Source organism: Somniosus microcephalus, chromosome 4 (genome assembly GCF_052327205.1).
Source record: "Somniosus microcephalus isolate GS21.2 chromosome 4, FLI_Smic_1.0, whole genome shotgun sequence".
Classification (NCBI taxonomy): domain Eukaryota; kingdom Metazoa; phylum Chordata; class Chondrichthyes; order Squaliformes; family Somniosidae; genus Somniosus; species Somniosus microcephalus.
This window is the reverse complement of record NC_140990.1, coordinates 279,634,388-279,654,651: the sequence shown is the minus strand read 5'-3', so window position 1 is coordinate 279,654,651 and position 20,264 is coordinate 279,634,388. Positions and strand designations below refer to the sequence as shown.

The 20,264-nt window shown below is 42.6% G+C and overlaps 1 protein-coding gene across 4 annotated transcripts in view; it reads left to right on the top strand.

Annotated features, from left to right (window-relative positions):
* The window catches only part of osbpl11 (oxysterol binding protein-like 11), a 102,446-nt gene that overhangs the window by 60,085 nt on the left and 22,097 nt on the right, over positions 1 to 20,264 (top strand). For 3 of the 4 annotated variants that reach the window (XM_085986513.1, XM_085986516.1, XM_085986515.1), the window contains 3 exons: positions 1,640 to 1,826; positions 8,356 to 8,538; positions 16,870 to 17,023. In XM_085986513.1, coding sequence (XP_085842639.1) covers positions 1,640 to 1,826; positions 8,356 to 8,538; positions 16,870 to 17,023 — 524 coding nt within the window. The remainder of the gene's footprint in view (positions 1 to 1,639; positions 1,827 to 8,355; positions 8,539 to 16,869; positions 17,024 to 20,264) is intronic. The other variant, XM_085986514.1, reaches the window with a different exon arrangement.

Sequence of the window (20,264 nt, the reverse complement as noted above, 5' to 3'; positions counted from 1 at the left end):
GTTTCAGGCAAGAAACCTTCCAATAAATGCTAATTCCACCATGTCTTGTGATACATTTTGAGCCATTTATATTTTAAAAAGTCACCTTAGACAGCATCTGCAGTAGTGCATCTTAAAATAGTCCTTTTACCAAAGTTGGCTGGACTTAGCCTGGAGTTAAAGATGATCTTTTAATTTGAAATACCTGTTACCACTACATATATTTAACCAGAACCTAAAGCTCCTGCCCACTAAGTGGCACTACTAGGTTAAGCTCCTATGGTTCGTGGTGGATGTTAGAATGAATACCTACCAGTGAGGTAATCTTTCATTCTTTGTATAGTTTCCTCCACGTATCAAGGATCTGCTGATTCAAATCCTCCATTCCCATCTCCTTGAAGGGTATTAAGATCCATGTGTACAGCTAAATGTTTGTTTGTGTTTACAATTTCTTTGTTCTGCTCCCTCTGGTTAAGAGCTACAAAGTAGCCCAGGGAGGTGCCTTTTATATGGCGCAAGAAGGGAAGATCACATGATGTCAAAACTATCTTAAAGGGCCCTTGTGATTTTCCCTGTTGACAACCTGGGCTGATCCTGCGGTATGTGGAGGATGCATCCTTTTGAAGAATGAAGAATACCATTCAAGGTAGGGAATTGCTTTCCCTTCAATTCAGTCATTATCCAATAACTTGTATTTTGAATTTTCTCCTCTTTTTCTCCTCAAGGCAGTGACTCATACTGGTTCCAATAATGCAAGCAACCCTGTACGGTGCTTGATTTAAGGTATGAGCCTAGGCCATGAGTGCTGTGGTGAGATCAGAATTCAGTTTGAGCCTTTCCTCAATCAAGGTCCAAACATTCACACTGTTCATGAGGGGTTATTAAGAGTACAACTCATGGTTGACTTTCCTTCCACCTCCAATCCCCACAACCAGTTTGGAAATGCTGCAGCTCATTGTAGTGCATCTTGCCTCAACACCCGCTGCCCCTCACCCCCCAAAAAAATACTGAGACCTGGTAACAGCACAGACCAGAGGATGAATCTGGGGCTTTCCTGTATGACTCAATGTGCACCACACAGTGCATTAACCCCCTCTGTCCCTCTGAGCCATTAGGAGAACTGGTTTATTCAATAATTAAAATTAGGGTTCTGGATACGAAGTTAAATGGAATATGCTTGTGTTTTCCAATAGCCACTTTTATGACATCCTGTTTTTTTTCCAAATACTGCATTAAGAAACCGATATAGTTATGACATGCGTGTTTTGAATTCTCATGATATCCTGTATGGGGAAAAATGAGTAATTAATCCCAATGTACGGAAATTCGTGCACATAATATTTTTAAAACTACACACAGTATTTAATTAGTTATCCTTTCTTTCTAGATTAGTAATATAATATATATAAACCAATTTGGACCAAATGCTCAATATGCTTTTTGTAGGTTGCTTTTCAGTTTAAGGTAATGTAGAAGTTAATTTATAATGAACAAGTTGCTAATAATAGAATGTTTTGAGCTTGCATTTAAGGATGCAGACCATTGACTGAATTTAATTGTATGATATCTGCTCTGCATCTAACAAAATGTAGTGTTTTAACAATTCCTTTCAGATGATGCAAATGAAAAGGTTATAAATGAATACCCTTTTATCATTTAGGTCTTCTGTGTGTCTCGGAGCACGGAGAAGAGTATACATTTACCCTTCCTTGTGCGTATGCCCGTTCCATTTTAACTGTTCCTTGGGTAGAACTCGGAGGAAAAGTAAATGTCAACTGTGCAAAGACCGGTTACTCTGCAGCTATAACTTTCCACACAAAGCCATTTTATGGTGGCAAACTTCACAGGTATAGTTGTCCCTAGTTATGTACATCAATAATCTTACGGTAACATTTACACTTAATAGAAATTTACAGTATTTTAAAGCTTTCATGTGATTGTAAAGGAAAATGCACAGCAGATGAAAGCACAATGATGTACAAAATCCAAGTATTCTGTAAACCAGTGAATGCGTAGGAATATACAATACAAAAACTATTTTAGATTATTTTCAAATTATGACTGAAAGATCAAAATGATAAATATAAAATGTTTTTGTTTTCAATCTTCAAAACTGTTCTGTAGAATTTTCAGGGTAATATGTTTAAAATTACTGAAACGTATCAGCACCAACAACAGCTTGAATTTATATAGCAACCTTAACATAGATAAACATCCCAGGGTGTTTTACAGAGGGAAAAACAAATGGAACGGATGCCAAACTATATGTGATGAGAATGCTTGGTCGAAGAGATGGGCTTTAATAAGACAAAGCCAAAGTGAGTTATAGAGAGGAGGAGGTGTATAGTAAGCCAGAGAGTAGAGTCAAGGCACTTGAAGGCTCTGCCACCAGTGGTAGGATGGGAGAAGCGCAGTTGCACACATGGAAATTGACCCTGTCGCTTCAGAAAATGTCAGCGAAAGCACCGTGTAGATGAGGAAGAGGAGGTGGGCAAGAGTTTTCTAACTCTGATGACTGGGGTCATCATCAGAGTTCCTCATAGGACTAAACTAGCAAGACACATAAAAACAGATTGTATAGGTATGCAAAAAGGAGGAGATTAGCAAAAGTAAATGTGGCTCCCTTGCAAGCAGACTCAGGAGAAATGATAGGGAATAAGGGAATGGCAGGGACAGTAAATAAATACTTTTTGTATCTGTCTTCATGGTAGAAGACATTTAAAAACATTCCAAAAATAGTGGGGAAACAAGGGTCCAGTGAGAATGTGGAACTTAAAGAAATTAGTATTAGTAAAGAAATCATACTGGAAAAATGAATGGGACTAAAAGCCGACCAATCCTGTGGACCTGATGGCCTATATCCTAGGGTTTTAAAAGAGGTGGCTACAGAGATAGTGGACGCATTGGTTTTGATCTTCCAGAATGCCCTAGATTTTAGAATGGTCCCTGCGGACTGGAAGGTAGAAAACTTAGCCCTGCTACTCAAGAAGGGAGGGAGAGAGAAAACTGGGAACTATAGGCCAGTTAGCCTGACATCAATAGTAGGGAAAATTTGAGAATCTATTTTTAGGGTGTGGTATCAGGACACTTAGAAATCATATGATTGGGCATAGTCAATACGGATTTATGAAAGGGAAATAGTGTTTGACAAATCTGTTAGTTTTTTGAGGTTGTAACTAGCGGGGTAGATAAGGGGGAACCAGTGGATGAGTGATTTTCAAAAAGCATTTGATAAGGTGCCACACAAGAGGTTATTACACAAAATTAGGGCTCATGGGCTTGGGGGTAATATATTAGCATGGATTGAGGATTTGTTAAAGGCTAGAAAAGAGAGTAGAAATAAACGGGTCATTTTCGGGTTCACAGGCTATAACTAATTGGGTACTGCAAGGATCAGTGCTTGGGCCTCAGCTATTCACAATCTGTATCCATGACTTCGATGAGGGGACCGAGTGCAATTTATCCAAGTTTGCTGATGTTACAAAGTTAGGTGGGAAAGTAAGCTGTGAGGAGGACGCAAAGGGATATAGATAGGTTAAGTGAGTGGGCAAGAACATGGCAGATGGAATATGACATGGAGAAATGTGAAATTATCCACATTGGTAGGAAAAATAGAATGGGTGAGAGACTGGGAAAAGTTGGTATTCAGAGGGACCTGGGTGTCCTTGAACTCGAATCATGGAAAGTTGAAGTGCAGGTACAGCAAGCAATTAGGAAAGCAAATGGTATGTTAGCCTTTATTACAATAGGATTGCAGTAGATGAGCAAAAAAACTTACTGCAATTATATGGGGCCCTGGTGAGACCACACCTGGAGTAATCACAGAAATCACAGAAACCCCACAGTGCAGATAGAGGCCATTTCGGCCCATCGAGCCTGCACCGACACATATCCCACCCGATCCCCGTAACCCCTACACCAACACACATCCCACCCTATCCCCGTAACCCCACGTATTTAATCCCCCTAACACTAAGGGTCAATTTATCATAGCCAATCAACCTAACCTGCACATCTTTGGACTGTGGGAGGAAACCGGAGCACCCGGAGGAAACCCACGCAAACACGGGGAGAATGTGCAAACTCCACACAGACAGTCACCCGAGGCCAGATTCGAACCCGGGTCTCTGGCGCTGTGAGGCAACAGTGCTAACCACTATGCCACCGTGCTGTACTGTGTACAGTTTTGGTCTCCTTACCTAAGGAAGGATATACTTGCCTTAGAGGGAGTGCAACAAAGGTTCACTAGACTAATTCCTGGGATGAGAGGATTGTCCTACGCGGAGAGATTGAGGAGACTAGGCAAACATTCCCCAGAGTTTAGAAGAATGAGAGGTGATCTCATTGAAACATATAAAAATTTTAAGAGGTTTGACAGGGTAGATACTTGTAGGATGTTTTCCCCTGGCTGGGGAGTTTAGAACTAGGGGTCACAGTCTCAATAAGGGGCTGGCCATTTAGGACTGAGGTGAGGAGAAATTTCTTCACTCAGAGGTTGGTGATTCTTTGGAACTGTACCCCAGAGGGCTGTGGAGGCTCAGTCATTGAATATATTTATGACAGAGATCGATAGATGTTTGGATACTAAGGGCATCAAGGGATATAGGGATCAGGTGGGAAAATGGAGTTGAGGTAGAAGATCAGCCATGATCTTCTTGAATGGCGGAGCAGGCTCGAAGGGCCAATTGGCCTACTCCTCCTATTTCTTATGTTCTTATGACATGTTTTGGGGTAGCCAGTGTTGGAGGTGCACTGGCTGTATTAGGACAGATAGGAGTGAAACCTCACAGGGACAGTCTGAGAGCTGGGCAGTGGAGTAAAGGCAGTGTAGGGGATGGCATGGTCAACTGTGATGAATGTTGTAGAGAACATGGAAGTATAATGCACTGTGGTCAAGTCACTGAATATGTAATTTGTGTCATATTGAAAGAATTCAAACAGGGAGTCATGGAACATAGTAATAACCACTCAAGCCTGTTCCGCTATTCATTGAGATCTTGGCTGACCTGTATCCTAACTCCATCCACCTGCCTTGGCTCCATATCCCTCAATACCCTTGGCAAGCAAAAATCTATTGATCTCCGACTTAAAATTATTAATTGAGGTAGCATCTACTGCTTTTTGTGGGAGAGTTCCACCATTGTTTGTGTGAAGTGTTTTTCAACTTCTCTCCTGAATGGGCTGGCTCTGATTTTTAAAGTTATGTCCCCTTGTCCTAGACTCCCCCCACCAGCGGAAAAAGTTTCTCTCTCTGCCCTATCAATTCCTTTCAAAATCCTAAAAACCTCAATCTAATCACCCCTTAACTTTCTGTATTCCAGGGAATACAAGCCTAGTTTATGTAATCGCTCCTTTTTAATTTAACCCTTGGAGCCCTGGTAACATTCTGGTGAATCTATGCTACTCTCCTTCCAAGGCCAATATATCTCCTCTAAGGTGCGGTGCCCAGAACTGTACGCCGTACTCCAGATGTGGTCTAACAGGGCTTTGTATAGCTATAGCAAACCTTTCTCCCCTTTTATATTCTCGTCTTCTAGATATAAAGGCTAACATTCCATTAGCATTTTTGATTTTTTTTATACTTGACCATTACATTTTAGTGATCTATGTACATGGACCTCCAAACTTGTATATATGGTTCTCTATTATGTTATCTAAGCCTATAATAAATATAGTGAAGAGTTGAGGCCACAGCACAGATCCTTCCAATTTGAGTATAGGCCCATTATCCTTGCTCTCTTCTACCACCTAGCCAGGTCAATAATTTGCCTTCAATTCCATGAACTTTAATCTTAGCTAACAGTCTCTTATGTGGAACCTTATTGAATGCGTTCTGGAAGTCCATATAAACTACATTCATAGACATTCCCTTGTCTACTACTTTAGTTACATCCTCCAAAAAAAAAAAAATCAATTGGTGAGGATGGCCATCAAGCTGGGAGGCCTACTCTGTGTTTATAAAAGACTTTTGAGTTCCTGTTTGTTAGCTGCCAAATTTGTTCAGCCCTTCTCACACAGACAGGACTGCTACAGTCAAACTTTGCCTCACATGCTCTAACACTATCAGCAGTAGCTATCAGGCTGACAAAGGATGTAATTTTGTATGGCATGACGAAGACTCACCGACTAGGAGTTGCTTATGTGAGCTGAAGAACATTTGTCCCTTAGAACAAATACCAACCCACTCTCTCTACCGAACATATAACTTGAATCATTTTTCTTTAGATTTGCTTTCCTCCAGTTAAAGTTCACATTGCAGTTTTGTGAATTAAAAGTTCAAGAACAGAATAAAAGAAAATAAAGTAAGAATTCTCATTCTCCAAGCACCAAGACTGCACAAAACCTGGAAAAGTATAAACATTGAAAATGCAAACAGAAAATGGTGCAAATTTTCAAGACAGAAAGCAGAGAGTAGGGGTAAAAGGTAGCTATTCACAGTGGTAGAAGGTGGGTAGTGGTGTTCCACAAGGATCAGTGCTGGGACCACTGTTGTTCACAATTTATATTACCGATTTAGACTTTGGAATCAAAAACACAATTTCTGCATTTTTGGATGACACCAAATTGGGGGGGGGGATAGTCAATACGAAGGAGAACGGCAACAAATTACAGGAGGAGATTAATAAACTTGCAAAATGGGCATCTAATTGCCAAATGAAGTTCAACATGTAAATGTGAGGTATTACATTTTGGTAGGAAGAATAGGGAGGTCACATTACTTGGAGGGTGCGAGTCTAGGTGGAGTAGAGGAACAAACTGATCTCGGAGTACAAATACACAAATCATTAAACGTTGCGCCACAGGTTAGCAAGGCCATAAAAAAAAGCAAACCAAACACTAGGGTTTATTTCTAGAGGTATAGAATTGAAAAGTAGGGAAAGTATGCTAAACCTGTATCGAACCTTGGTTAGACCACACTTGGAGTACTGCGTACAGTTCTGGTCGGCATATTATAAAAAGGATATAGAGGCACTGGAGTGGGTGCAGAGAAGATTTACAAGAAAGATACCAGAAATACGAGGAAAGAATGAACAGGCTGGGTCTCTTTTTCTCTTGAAGAAAGAAGGCTGAGGGGCAACCTAATAGAGGTCTTTAAAATTATGAAAGGTTTTGACAGAGTGGATACAGGGCGAATGTTTCCACTTGTGGGGAAGAGCATAACTGGAGGCCATCAATATAAGATAGTCACCAAGAAATCCAATAGGGAATTCAGAAGAAACTTCTTTACCCAAAGAGTGGTGAGAATGTGGAACTTGCTACCACAGGGAGTGGTTGAAGTGAAAAGTATAGATGCATTTAAGGGGAGGCTAGACAAGCATATGAGGGAGAAAGGAATAGAGGGTTATGCTGATAGATTTAGATGAGGAAAGACTGGAGGAGGCTCGTGTGAAGCATAAACATCGGTATGGACTGGTTGGGCCGAATGGCCTGTGTCTGTGCCGTATATCCTATGTAATGACGTGCATAAGGACCTTTTGTACATCCCCCACTTCCTTCGGCCCACTGTTGCCGGCTGTGCTTCAGCCATCTAGGCCCTAAACTCTGGAATTTCCTCCCCAAACGAATTTGCCTCTCCACCTCTCTTCTTTAAGAAACTGCTTAAAACCTACCTCTTTGTCTAAGTGTTTGGTAACCTGTCCTAATGTCTCGTTCTTTGACTCGTGTCAATTTTTGTCTGATAACACTGCTGTGAAGTGCCTTGGGACGTTTTACTACATTAAAGGCACTATATAAATGCAAGTTGTTATTGAGATGAAGAGGTTAGTGATGGGGCAGTAGTTTGAGAGGATGAGTGATTTGAGAGTGGGTATTTTGAAGAGGAGGTGATGATGGTTTTGAAAAGGAGAATGACAGCTTGTGGGCAAAGGGAACTATTAACTATGTCACCAAGCATGCAGCCTGAAAAGGTAGTGTGGTCAGGAGTTGGGTAGGAAGAGGATCAGCAGAGCCGGAGGTGGGTCTCCTGAAAGAGATGAGCTGCGAGAAGGCGGCAGGGGGAGGAAGAAACTGCAAAATGACATGGGAATCGTGAATAGCATGATTGAGGGGCTGGGGCAGGTTACAAGTGGGGGAGGAGATGGCAGCCAAGGCTCAGGCACAGACTGTCTAAATTTCGGAGACTAAAATTAATGAGCTCTTTCCATTTGATGTTGGAGATGAGGGTGTCTCTTTTCACCAGGAGTTATATAGAGCTATATATCTATAACAACTGAAGAAGATGGGTGTTCGGCGGTGTGTTTCATTCGTGCTAGATATTGTGATTTTTAGTATTCGTGGCATAGGAAGAAACTGGAACTGAAGGTGCTTTTTAATTTTCTAAATTCTGATGATTCTGTCCTAACACATTTTTATATGATGTGTAACTTCTCCCTCCAGAGTGACAGCTGAAGTAAAACACAATTCAACGAACACTGTTATTTGCAGAGTGCAGGGTGAATGGAATGGTGTGCTTGAATTCACTTACAACAATGGAGACACTAGAGTCATAGATGTAACTAAACTACCTGTCACCAAAAAGCGAGTGCGACCTACTGAGAAACAAGGCTCTTTTGAGTCCAGGTAAGGAAATTAATAATGTTGTGGTATTAAGCACAGTACGTAGACTCTCAATTTCTGGTACTACACTAGTGTTGTTCAGTAGATATTGCTGACTAGCCACATGTGTGGCAACAGTGACACCGTTTTCACCACATGCACTAATTTTAGTAGAAAACACCTTACACACAATACAGGTAAATATACTTCATAATATAAGAATCGAGCCTGCTGCACCATTCAGTAAGGTCATGGCTGATCTTCGACCTCAACTCCACTTTCCTGCCCGATCCCCACATCCCTTGATTCCCCTAGAGTCCAAAAATCTATCTACCTCTCAGCCTTGAATATACTCAACGACTCAGCATCCACAGCCTTTCGGGTTAAGAATTCCTAAGAGTCACAACCCTCTGAGTGAAGAAATCCCTCCTTATCTCAGTCTTAAATGGCTGACCCCTTATCCTGAGACTATGCCCTCTAGTTCTAGACTCTCCAGCCAGGGGAAACAACTTCTCGGCATCTACCCTGTCAATCCCCCTCAGAATCTTATGTTTCAATGAGGCCACCTCACAGTCTTCTAAACTTCTAAGAGAGTATAGGCCCAATCTACTCGATCTCTCTCTTGGGACAACCCTCTCATCCCCAGTATCAATCAAGTAAACCTACGTTGCGCCACCTCTAAGGCATGTATGTCCTTTCTCAGATAAGGAGAACAAAACTGTGCACAGTTCTCCAGGTATGGTCTCACCAAAGCCCTGTACAATTGTAGTAAGATTTCCTTACTCTGGTATGCCAACCCCCTTGCAATAAAGGCCAACATGCTGTTTGATTCACATGTATATTTACTTAACGTACGTCTATCACCATTCAATGTGAAACTTTGCAGTCTTTCTCCTTCACCAAAGTTTGGAATTCTGGCATGGATTGATCAGATACAGCACATCTTGGTGCAGGTTCTAGATTTTGTCCAGCAGTTGCAAGCGATACATTGACTTCATTAGAGTGATTGCTGAGAATGGAAACTCATATAATGAGATATGCCAGACCTGCCTCTGCTTTCCACCGTAGTTCGATACAACTTCACCACAACTTACCTTGTTGGAGCTGCTCATTGTTGGTTGAGTTTGCTATTTTGACTGCCATGGACTGGCTATTCCACAATGATAGCTCCCCGCTCCATACAATGTTGCAAATGTTTCCATGGTGCTGAAGCCCACATTTTCACCTGTGTTGCACACCATTTTAGCAGATAACAATAAAGGAAGTAAAGCAAATACAACAATCAAAAAAAATTCACACCCTGCTTTTTGTCTTAACCATTTTACCAACAAACATATTACGTAAAAGGAATACAAGTATTGAGATCACATGCTTAACAACAGCGTCAATAAATGCAATTCGCCACATCTGGATTCACAATTAGCTGCATGTGAGTAATGCCTAATATATTGGACAACTCTTAAGTTAAACTTTTAATGGATTTTCACTAAAATAAATAAAGCACTTTCTCCCCCATGGCTGATTTGGGCTCAAAGCCACTTCCCAGCCCGCTCCCCATAACCCTTCACTCCCTTATCATGCAAAAATCTGTCTATCTCCACTTCAAATGTATTTAATGACCCAGCCTCCACAGCTCTTTGGGGCAGAGAATTCCACAAATTTACGACCCTCAGAGAAGTTCCTCCTCATCTCAGTTCTAAAAGAGCAACCCTTTATTCTGAGACTGTGCCCCCGAGTTCTAGATTTCCCCATGAGGGGAAACATCCTCTCTGCATCTACCCTGTCGAGCCCCCTCAGTATCTTATGTTTCGATAAGATCACCTCTCATTCTTCTAAATTCCAATGAGTATAGGCCCAGCCTGCTCAACCTTTCCTCATAAGTCAAACCCCTCATCTCTGGAATTAACCTAGTGAATCATCTCTGAACTGCCTCCAATGCAATTATATCCTTCCTTAAATAAGGAGACCAAAACTCTACGCAGTACTCAAGGTGTGGTCTCACCAATACCTTGTACAGTTGTAGCAGGACTTCCCTGCTTTTATACCCCAACCCCCTTGAAATAAAGGCCAACATTCCATTTGCCTTTTTGATTACTTGCTGTACCTGCATGCTAACTATTTGTGTTTCATGCACAAGGACCCCCCGGTCCCTCTGAACTGTAGCATTTTGTAATCTCTCTCATAGAAACATAGAAGATAGGAGCAGGAGTAGGCCATTCGGCCCCTCGAGCTTGTTCCGCCATTTAATGAGATCATGGCTGATCATCCAAATTCAGTACCCTGTCCCTGCTTTCTGTCCGTATCCCTTGATCCCTTTAGCCTTATTAAATATTTTCAAGAAGGAGTTAGATATATTTCTTAAGTTGGCCTTAACTGCCTTCTGTGGTAGAGAATTCCACAGGTTCACCACTCTCTGGGTGAAGAAATTCCTCCTCATCTCATCTCAGTCCTAAATGGCTTACCCCTTATCCTTAGACTGTGACCCCTGGTTCTAGACTCCCCCGCCATCAGGAACATCCTTCCTGTATCTAGTCTGTCTAGTCCTGTTAGAATTTTATAAGTTTCAATGAGATCCCCTCTCATTCTTCTAAACTCTAGCGAATATAAGCCTAATCGACCCAATCTCTCTTCATACGTCATTCCTGCCATCCCAGGTATCAGTCTGGTGAATCTTTGCTGCACTCCCTCCATGGCAAGAACATCCTTCCTCAGATAAGGCGACCAAAACTGCACACAATACTCAAGGTGTGGTCTCACCAAGGCCCTGTACAACTGCCGCAAGACATCCTTGCTCCTGTACTTGAATCCTCTCGCTATGAAGGCCAACATACCATTTGCCTTCTTAACCGCCTGCTGCACCTGCATGCTTACCTTCAGCACTGGTGCACAAGGACACCCAGGTCTCGTTGCACTTCCCCTTTTCCCAATCTATTGCTGTTCAGATAATAATTTGTCTTCCTGTTTTTGCCACCAAAGTGGATAACCTTGCATTTATCCACATTACACTGCATCTGCCATGCTTCTGCCCAATCACCCAACCTGTCCAAATCATACTGGATTTTGTCGGCATCCTCCTCACAGCATACACGCCCACCCAGCTTTGTGTCGTCTGCAAACTTGGAGATATTACATCTAGTTCCCTCGTCTAGATCATTAATATATATTGTGAATAGCTGGGGTCCTAGCATTGATCCCTGCGGTACCCCACTAGTCACTACCTGCCACTCGGAAAAAGACCCGTTTATTCCAACTCTTTGCTTCCTGTCTGCCAACCAGTTCTCTATCCAAGTCAGTACCTTGCCCCCAATCCCATGTGCTTTAACTTTGCACGCCAGTGTCTTATGCGGGACCTTATCGAAAGCCTTCTGAAAGTCCAAATACACCACATCCACTGGTTCTCCCTTATCTATTTTACCAGTTACATCCTCTCAAAATTCCAGTAGATTAGTCAAGCATGATTTACCTTTTGTAAATCCATGTTGACTTTGTCTGATCCTGTCACTGTTTTCCAAGTGCTCTGCTACTGCTTCCTTAATGAAGGACTCCAGCATTTTCCCAACGACAGATGTTAGGCTAACTGGTCTATAGTTTCCTGCTTTCTGTCTCCCTCCTTTCTTCAATAGGGGTGTTACATTGGAGGTGTCCCAGCGGATTGGAAAACCGCTAGAGTCCAGGGAATTTTGGTATATTGCAACCAATGCATCCACTATCTCTGCAGCCACTTCTTGGATGCAGGCCATCTGGTCCAGGGGACTTGTTGTCTTTTAGTCCCATTATTTTACCAAGTACTATTTCCTTAGTGATAGTGATTATCTTTAGTTCCCCACTTCCTGTGGGCCCCTTGATTAACCATTATTGGAATGTTGTTGGTGTCTTCTACAGTGAAGACAGATGCAAAATATTTGTTCAGAGTCTCTGCCATTTCCCCGTTCCCCATTATTAATTTCCCAGTCTCATCCTCCAAGGGACCAACGTTTATTTTAGCTACCCTCTTCCTTTTTATATACCTGTAGAAGCTCTTACTATCTGTTTTAATGTTTTTTGCCAGCTTACTCTCATAATTCATCTTCTCTCTCTTTATTTTTTTAGTCATCCTTTGCTGGTTTTTTTAAATTTCCCAATCGTCTGGTCTCCCACCAATCTTGGCAACATTGTATGCCTTCGTTTTCAATTTGATACCATCCTTTACTTCCTTAGTTAGCCACGGATGGTGCTCCCTTCTCTTAAAATCTTTCTTTCTCACTGGAATATATTTTTGTTGAGAGTTATGAAATATCTCCTTAAATGTCCGCCACTGCATTTCAATTTTCTTACCCTTTAATTTGTTTTTCCCGTCCACTTTAGCCAGTTCTGCCCTCATGCCATTTATAATTGCCTTTGTTTAAGATCAGGACACTGGTTTGGGATACAACTTTCTCACCCTCGAACTGAATTTGAAATTCAACCATGCTATGATCACACTTTCCTAGAGGACCCTTTACTATGAGATAATTTATTAACTCTATCTCATTACATAGTACCAGATCCAAGATAGCCTGCTCCCTGGTTGGTTCCATTACATACTGTTCTAGGAAAACATCCCGGATGCACTCTATGAACTCTTCCTCTAGGCTACCATGGCCAATTTGATTTGTCCAATCAATATGGAGATTAAAATCACCCACGATTATTACTGTACCTTTTTTACAGGCCTCCATTATTTGTTGATTTATACTCTGTCCAACAGCATTGCTACTGTTTGGGGGCCTGTAGACTACGCCCACCAGAGACTTTTTCCCCTTATTTTTTATCTCCACCCAAACCGATTCTACATCTTGATCTTCTGAGCCAATATCACTTCTCACCACTGCACTGATCCCATCTTTTACCAACAAAGCCACCCCACCTCCCTTTCCTTTTTTTCTATCCTTCCGAATTATCATATACCCTGGAATATTCAGTTCCCAGCCCTGGTTGCTTTGCAACCACGTCTCTGTATCTATTTGTGCCGTCAACTCATTTATCTTGTTACGAATGCTGTGTGCATTCAGATAGTGTTTAACCATTTTTCCTTGTTTTGGCCTTTTTTTCTGTTACACTCTTATTTTTAAACATTCTGTCCCTTCCTGTCACACTCTGGTTATTATTTCCCCCATCTCTAGCCTGCTGTATTGCTTTCTCATTTCTCATGAGTACAAACTGATGCATTTTGGTAGGAAGAATGAGGAGAGGCAACATAAACTAAAGAGTAGAAACCTAAAGGGGGTGCATGAACAGAGAGACCTGGGGGTATATGTGCACAGATTGTTGAAGATGGCAGGGCAGGTTGAGAAAGCGGTTAAAAAAGCATATGGGATCCTGGGCTTCATAAATAGAGGCATAGAGTACAAAAACAAGGAAGGTATGATGACCTTTATAAAACACTGGTTCGCCCTCAACTGGAGTATTGTGTCCAATTCTGGGCACCGCACTTTAGGAAGGATGTGAAGGCCTTAGAGAGGGTGCAGAAAAGATTTAGGAGAATGATTTCAGGGATGAGGGACATTAGTTATGTGGATAGTCTAGAGAAGCTGGGGTTGTTCTCCTTCGAGTAGAGAAGGTTGAGAGGAGATTGGTTAAGGTGTGTGTAGACAAAGTAGCTAGAGAGAAACTGTTCCCATTGGCGGAAGGGTCGCGAACCAGAGGATACAGATTTAAGGTGATTGGCAAAAGAGCCAAACGCAGCGAGTGGTTAGGATCTGGAATGCACTGCCTGAAAGGGTGGTGGGGGCAGATTCAATCGTGGCTTTCAAAAGGGAATTGGATAAGTACCTAAAGGAAAAACATTTGCAGAGCTACGGGAAAAGGGCAGGGGAGTGGGGCAAGCTGAAGTGCTCTTGCAGAGAACTGGCACGGGCCCGATGGGCCGATTGGCCTCCTTCTTTGCTGTAACTATTCTATGAATTGCAGCTACCATTATAGATGCTGGGGGAACTCCACAACCACATGATCGCCACAAACGCCTTACTCTTCCAAACTGGCCTGCTGTCGCTCTTTGTAGCATATATCTTGATATACTCTTATCTGACAAAAGGTCATCGACCGAAACGTTAACTCTGATTCTCTCTTCACCTGACCAGCTGAGTATCTCCAGCATTTTCTGTTTTTATTTCAGATTTCCAGCATCTGCAGTATTTTCTTTTTGTATACTCTTATCTTACTACAGGAAACTTTGGTTTATCCGGAGGTTATATGTCCGGAATACTCGATCTAACGGCAAAAATCAGGAGCCGTTTTCTATGTTTTTTTAGTTCTTGCTTTTTTTTCCCGGTCAAGCACTGCAAGGTCTGTAGCTATAGCAACAGCTTCAGCTGACTGTTTTGAAGCTGTTGCTAAGCAACAGGGTTTGTTGATTCACACGGAGCTTCTCAGTTCTGTATGTTTAAACATTAACTCTGGTATGTCCGGCACTTTTGATGTTACGGCACCAGCTCGGTCCCGTCAGTGCCGGATATCAGAAAGTTTCCTGTAGTTTGTGCTTTGAATTATTTTTTTTAAATCACTGTTAGTGTAGGAAATGGAATCTTTTCTATTTTAGAAAGCGGCAATGATCTCTCCTAGGTGGATGTCGAACCAGGCTTACTTACTTTACACAAATCTGCATACTTTTTATCTTTGGGTACAGGAAATTGCTTCTGGTCTGCTCCTTGTTTGCAGGGGCAAGCTCCATACTGCAGATTGTAAGTGAGAATTCCTGGTCTCATGATGGATAAGGAATTCCTGCCTGCAGCATAGAGTACACTCCTGGAGTGAAGCAGCAGTGTAAGATACATCCAGCAGCCTCAACCAGTGGTGAGATCATTTAAGGAGGTAAAATCCTAAAATCCCTCTGTGAACTGGTAGGGGGTGTTTGGGAGAGGAGGGATAGTCCCTCTGTGAATTGAATTGGAGGGGAAGGAATAAAGGAACCCATGACCTTCTATCACAGAGGTGCGAGTGCTACCACTGAGCCAAGGCCGACTTGACTTGGTCATTTTTTGACACAAGTGCTGCTGAAAATTAAACTTAAGTATTTTCACCCTTCTCGCCTCCCAAATAGCAATTAGCTGTGTTTGTCCAGGTATGTCTTGTCCACAAAAAGCAGAAGAAATCCAACCCAGCAATTGCTGCCCCATCAGCCTACTTCCAATTATAGCAAAGTGATGGCGAAGTTATCAACGGTGCTATCAAGCAGCACTTGGTCACCAATAACCTGCTCACCGATGCTCAGTTTGGGTTCTGCCAGAATACTCTGCTCCAGATCTCATTACAGCCTTGATCCAAATATGGACACTAGCTGAATTCCAGAGGTGAGGTGAGAGTGACTGCCCTTGACATCAAGGCAGCATTTGGCCGAGTGTGGCACCAAGGAGCCCGAGTCAAACTGAAGTCGATGGGGATCAAGGGGAAAAACTGTCCAGTGGCTTCAGTTATTTCTGGCGCAAAGGAAGATGATTATGGTTGTTCGCGGCCAATCATCTCGGCCCCAGGAGTTCCTTAGGGCAATGTCCCAGACCCAACTACCTTCAGCTGCTTCACCAATGACCACCTCTCCATCATAAGGTCAGAAGTAGAGCTGTTTGCTGATGATTGCACAGTGTTCAGTTCCATTTGCAATTCCTCAGATACTGAAGCATGCAGCAAGAGCTGAACAACATCCAAGCTTGGGCTGGTAAGTGACGAGTAATATTTGTGCCACGCAAGTGTAATGACCATCTCCAACAAGAGAGAGCATAACCACCTCCCCTTGACATTCAATGGCAGTACCATCGCTGAGTCCCACCACCATCAACATCCTCGGGGGGTGGGGGGGGGCGGTCACCATTCATCTAAAGTTCCACTGGATCAGCCACATAAATGTTGTGGCTACTTGAGTAGGTTGGAGGCTGGGTATTCTGTGGCGAGTGGTTCACCTCCTGACTCCACAAAGTGCCTCTACCACCTACAGGGCAAAAGTTAGGAGTGTGATGGAATGTTCTCCACTTGCCTGGATGGTGCAGCTCCAATAATATTCAAGAAGTTTGACACTATCCAGGACAAAGCAGTCCACTTGATTGGCACCCTGTCCACTGGCTTAAACAGCCACTCCTAGTCACGCACCATCCTGACTTGTACATATATCGCCATTCCTTCATTGCCACAGGGTCAAAATTCTGCAACTCCCTACCTAACCGTATTGGAGGAATCACCTTTACCACATGCAATGCTGCGGTTCAAGAAGACTCACGACCACCTTCCCTGGTGCAATTAGGGATGGGCAATAAATGCCGGCTTTGCCAGTGACGCCCAAATCCCAAGAATGAATTTTTCAAAAGTTCCGTATAATGTATCTAATGGTTTAATTTGTATATCTGATAGACGCTTGTGGCAACATGTGACTGAAGCTTTGAGGATAAGCAACATAGAGAAGGCAACTGAATATAAAAGTTTACTGGAGGAACGTCAGAGATCAGAAGCGCGACATCGTGCAGAGACAGAGACGCCATGGCAGACAAAATATTTTCATCAAGAGGTAGGCTTTTAAACGTGGATCCCTATAATTCATGGAAAAAACTTAATTAAATATGAATAACACCATTGCAGCAGGATGTAGGACTATGGATTCTTGAATCATTTCTACACTGTTTTGTCACTGGCATTTTTCAGGGTCAGGAAGGCAGTGTCACTGTTGTTTTGATAAGTACTTCCATCTCTGGTGTTTTATGGGAGTTCCACACCAGATACGGGAATTATTTCCAGAAATCTGCAACTCTTACAGAATTTTAACTGGCTGATAAAATTCTAAATTGGCTGCCAATTAACTTTCAATAAATATATTTTCTCCAAATATATTTATTATTTTATAGTGTGTTGCAGTTGCCTACTGCAGACTGGTGGTGAATATCTCTGTTGTGTGCACATTATTTATATTTTCCAGTATCTGTGCCACCAGTGTAGTACCACCAAGATGATCTGGACAATTACAGCACTGAAGGAGGCAACTCGGCCCATTATATCTGTGTCCGCTCTTTGCTAGACCAATCCAAAACTAATCCCAATGTCCTGCATTCTCACCCAATCCTGCATCTTCTTCTGCTTCAAATGTTTATAGAATCATAGAATGATGCAACACAGAAGGAGGCCATCCGGCCCATTGTGCCTGTGCCGGCTCTTAGTGAAGCTATCCAATTTATCCCACTCTCCTGCTCTTTTTCCCTTCAAGTATTTATGCAATTCTCTTGAATGTTACTGTTGTTTCTGATTCCACCACCCTTTTCGGGCAGTGCATTCCAGATCACAACTCGCTGTGTTTAAATTTTTTTTTAAAGTTTCCTCATGTCGCCTCTGGTTCTTTTGCCAATCATCATAAATCTGTGTCCTCTGGTTACTAACCCTTCTGCCACTGGAAACAATTTCTTATTTACTGTAAAACTATTCATGATGTAACATCTCTTATCAAATTTTCTTTTAACCTTCTCTGCCCTGAGAACAACCCCAGCTTCTCCAGTCTCTCCACAAAACTAAAGTGCCTCATCCCTGGTACCATACTAGTAAATCTCTTCAGCACCCTGTCTAAGGCGCTAACATCCTTCCTAAAGTGTGGTACCCAGAATTAAACACAATTAAGGCTGGGGCCTAACTAGTGTTTTATAAAGGTTTTGCATACCTTCCTTACTTTTGTACTCTATGCCTCTATTAATAAAGCCAAGCATCCCATATTGCTTTTTGAACCGGCTTCTAAACTTGTCCTGCCACTTTCAAAGATTTATGTGCACACATGCTCAGGTCTCTCTGTTCCTGCAACTACTTTAAAATTGCACCATTTAGTTCATATTGCCTCTCCTCATTCTTCATGCCAAAATGTATCACTTCAGACTTCACTGCATTAAGTTTCATCTCCCAGATGTCTGCCCATTTCACCAGCCTGTCGATGTACTCCTGAAGCCTGTTACGATCCTCCTCCTTGATTAGGAACAGGAGTAGGTCATTCAGCCCCTCGAGCCTGTTCCACCATTCAGTGAGATCATGTCTGATCTGCGACCTAACTCCATATACCCACCTTTGGCCCATATCCCTTAATACCTTTTGGTTAACAAAGCTATCAATCGCCGATTTTAAAATTAACAATTGAGCTAGCATTAATTGCCGTTTGCGGAAGAGAGTTCCAAACTTCTACCACCCTTTGTGTGTAGAAGTTTTCCTAATTTCACTCCTGAACGGTCTGGCTCTAATTTCGACTAAACATAGAATATAAGAGCAGGAGTAGGCCATTCGGCCCCTCGAGCTTGCTCCGCCATTCAATGAGACCATGGCTGATCATCCAAATTCAGTACCGTGTTCCTGCCTTCTCTCCATATCCCTTTGGCCTTAAGAAATATATCGAACTCCTTCTTGAATATATTTAATGAATTGGCCTCTACGGCCTTCTGTGGTAGAGAATTCCACAGGTTCACCACTCTGGGTGAAGAAATTCCTCCTCATCTCTGTCCTAAATGGCTTACCCCTTATCCTTAGACTGTGACCCCTGGTTCTGGACTCTCCGACCATCGGGAACATCCTTCCTGCATCTAGTCTGTCTAGTCCTTTTAGAATTTTATAAGTTTCAATGAGATCCCCTCATTCTTCTAAACTCCAGCGAGTATAAGCCCAATCGAGCCAATCTCTCCTCATACGTCATTCCTGCCATCCCAGGTATCAACCTGGTGAATCTTCGCTGCACTCCCTCCATGGCAAGAACATCCTTCCTCAGATAAGGCAACCAAAACTGCACACAATACTCAAGATGTGGTCTCACCAAGGCCCTGTACAACTGCAGCAAGACATTCTTGTTCCTGTACTCAAACCCTCTCGCTATGAAGGCCAACATACCATTTGCCGCCTTAACCGCCTGCTGCACCTGCATGCTTACCTTCAGTGACTGGTGCACAAGGACACCCAGGTCTCGTTGCAATTCCCCTTCTCCCAATCTATTGCCATTCAGATAATCTGCCTTCCTGTTTTTGATGCCAAAGTGGATAACCTCGCATTTATCCATGTTATATTGCATCTGCCATGCTTCTGCCCAATCACCCAACCTGTCCAAATCATGCTGGAGTTTCTCGGCATCCTCCTCACAGCACACACGCCCACCCAGCTGTGTGTCGTCTGCATACTTGGAGATATTACATCTAGTTCCCTCGTCTAGATCATTAATATATATTGTGAATAGCTGGGGTCCAAGGATCAATCCCTGCAGTACCCCACTAGTCACTGCCTGCCACTTGGAAAAAGACCTGTTTATTCCAACTCTTTGCTTCCTGTCTGCCAACCAGTTCTATATCCAAGTCAGTACCCTGCCCCCAATCCCATGTGCTTTAACTTTATATGCTAATCTCTTATGCGGGACCTTATCGAAAGCCTTCTGAAAGTCCAAATACACCACATCCACTGGTTCTCCCTTACCTATTCTACCAGTTACATCCTCAAAAAATTCCAGTAGATTAGTCAAGCACGATTTACCTTTTGTAAATCCATGTTGACTTTGTCCGATCCTGTCCCTGTTTTCCAAGTGCTCTGCTATTATATCTTATATAATGGACTCTAGCATTTTCCCCACTACCGATGTCAGGCTTACCGGTCTATAATTCCCCATTTTCTCTCTACCACCTTTTTTGAATAGTAGGGTAACATTAGCTACCCTCCAATCCATGGGAACTGTTCCAGAGTCCATAGAATTTTGGAAGATGACCAGCAATGCATCTACTATTTCTAGGGCCACTTCCTTAAGTACCCTA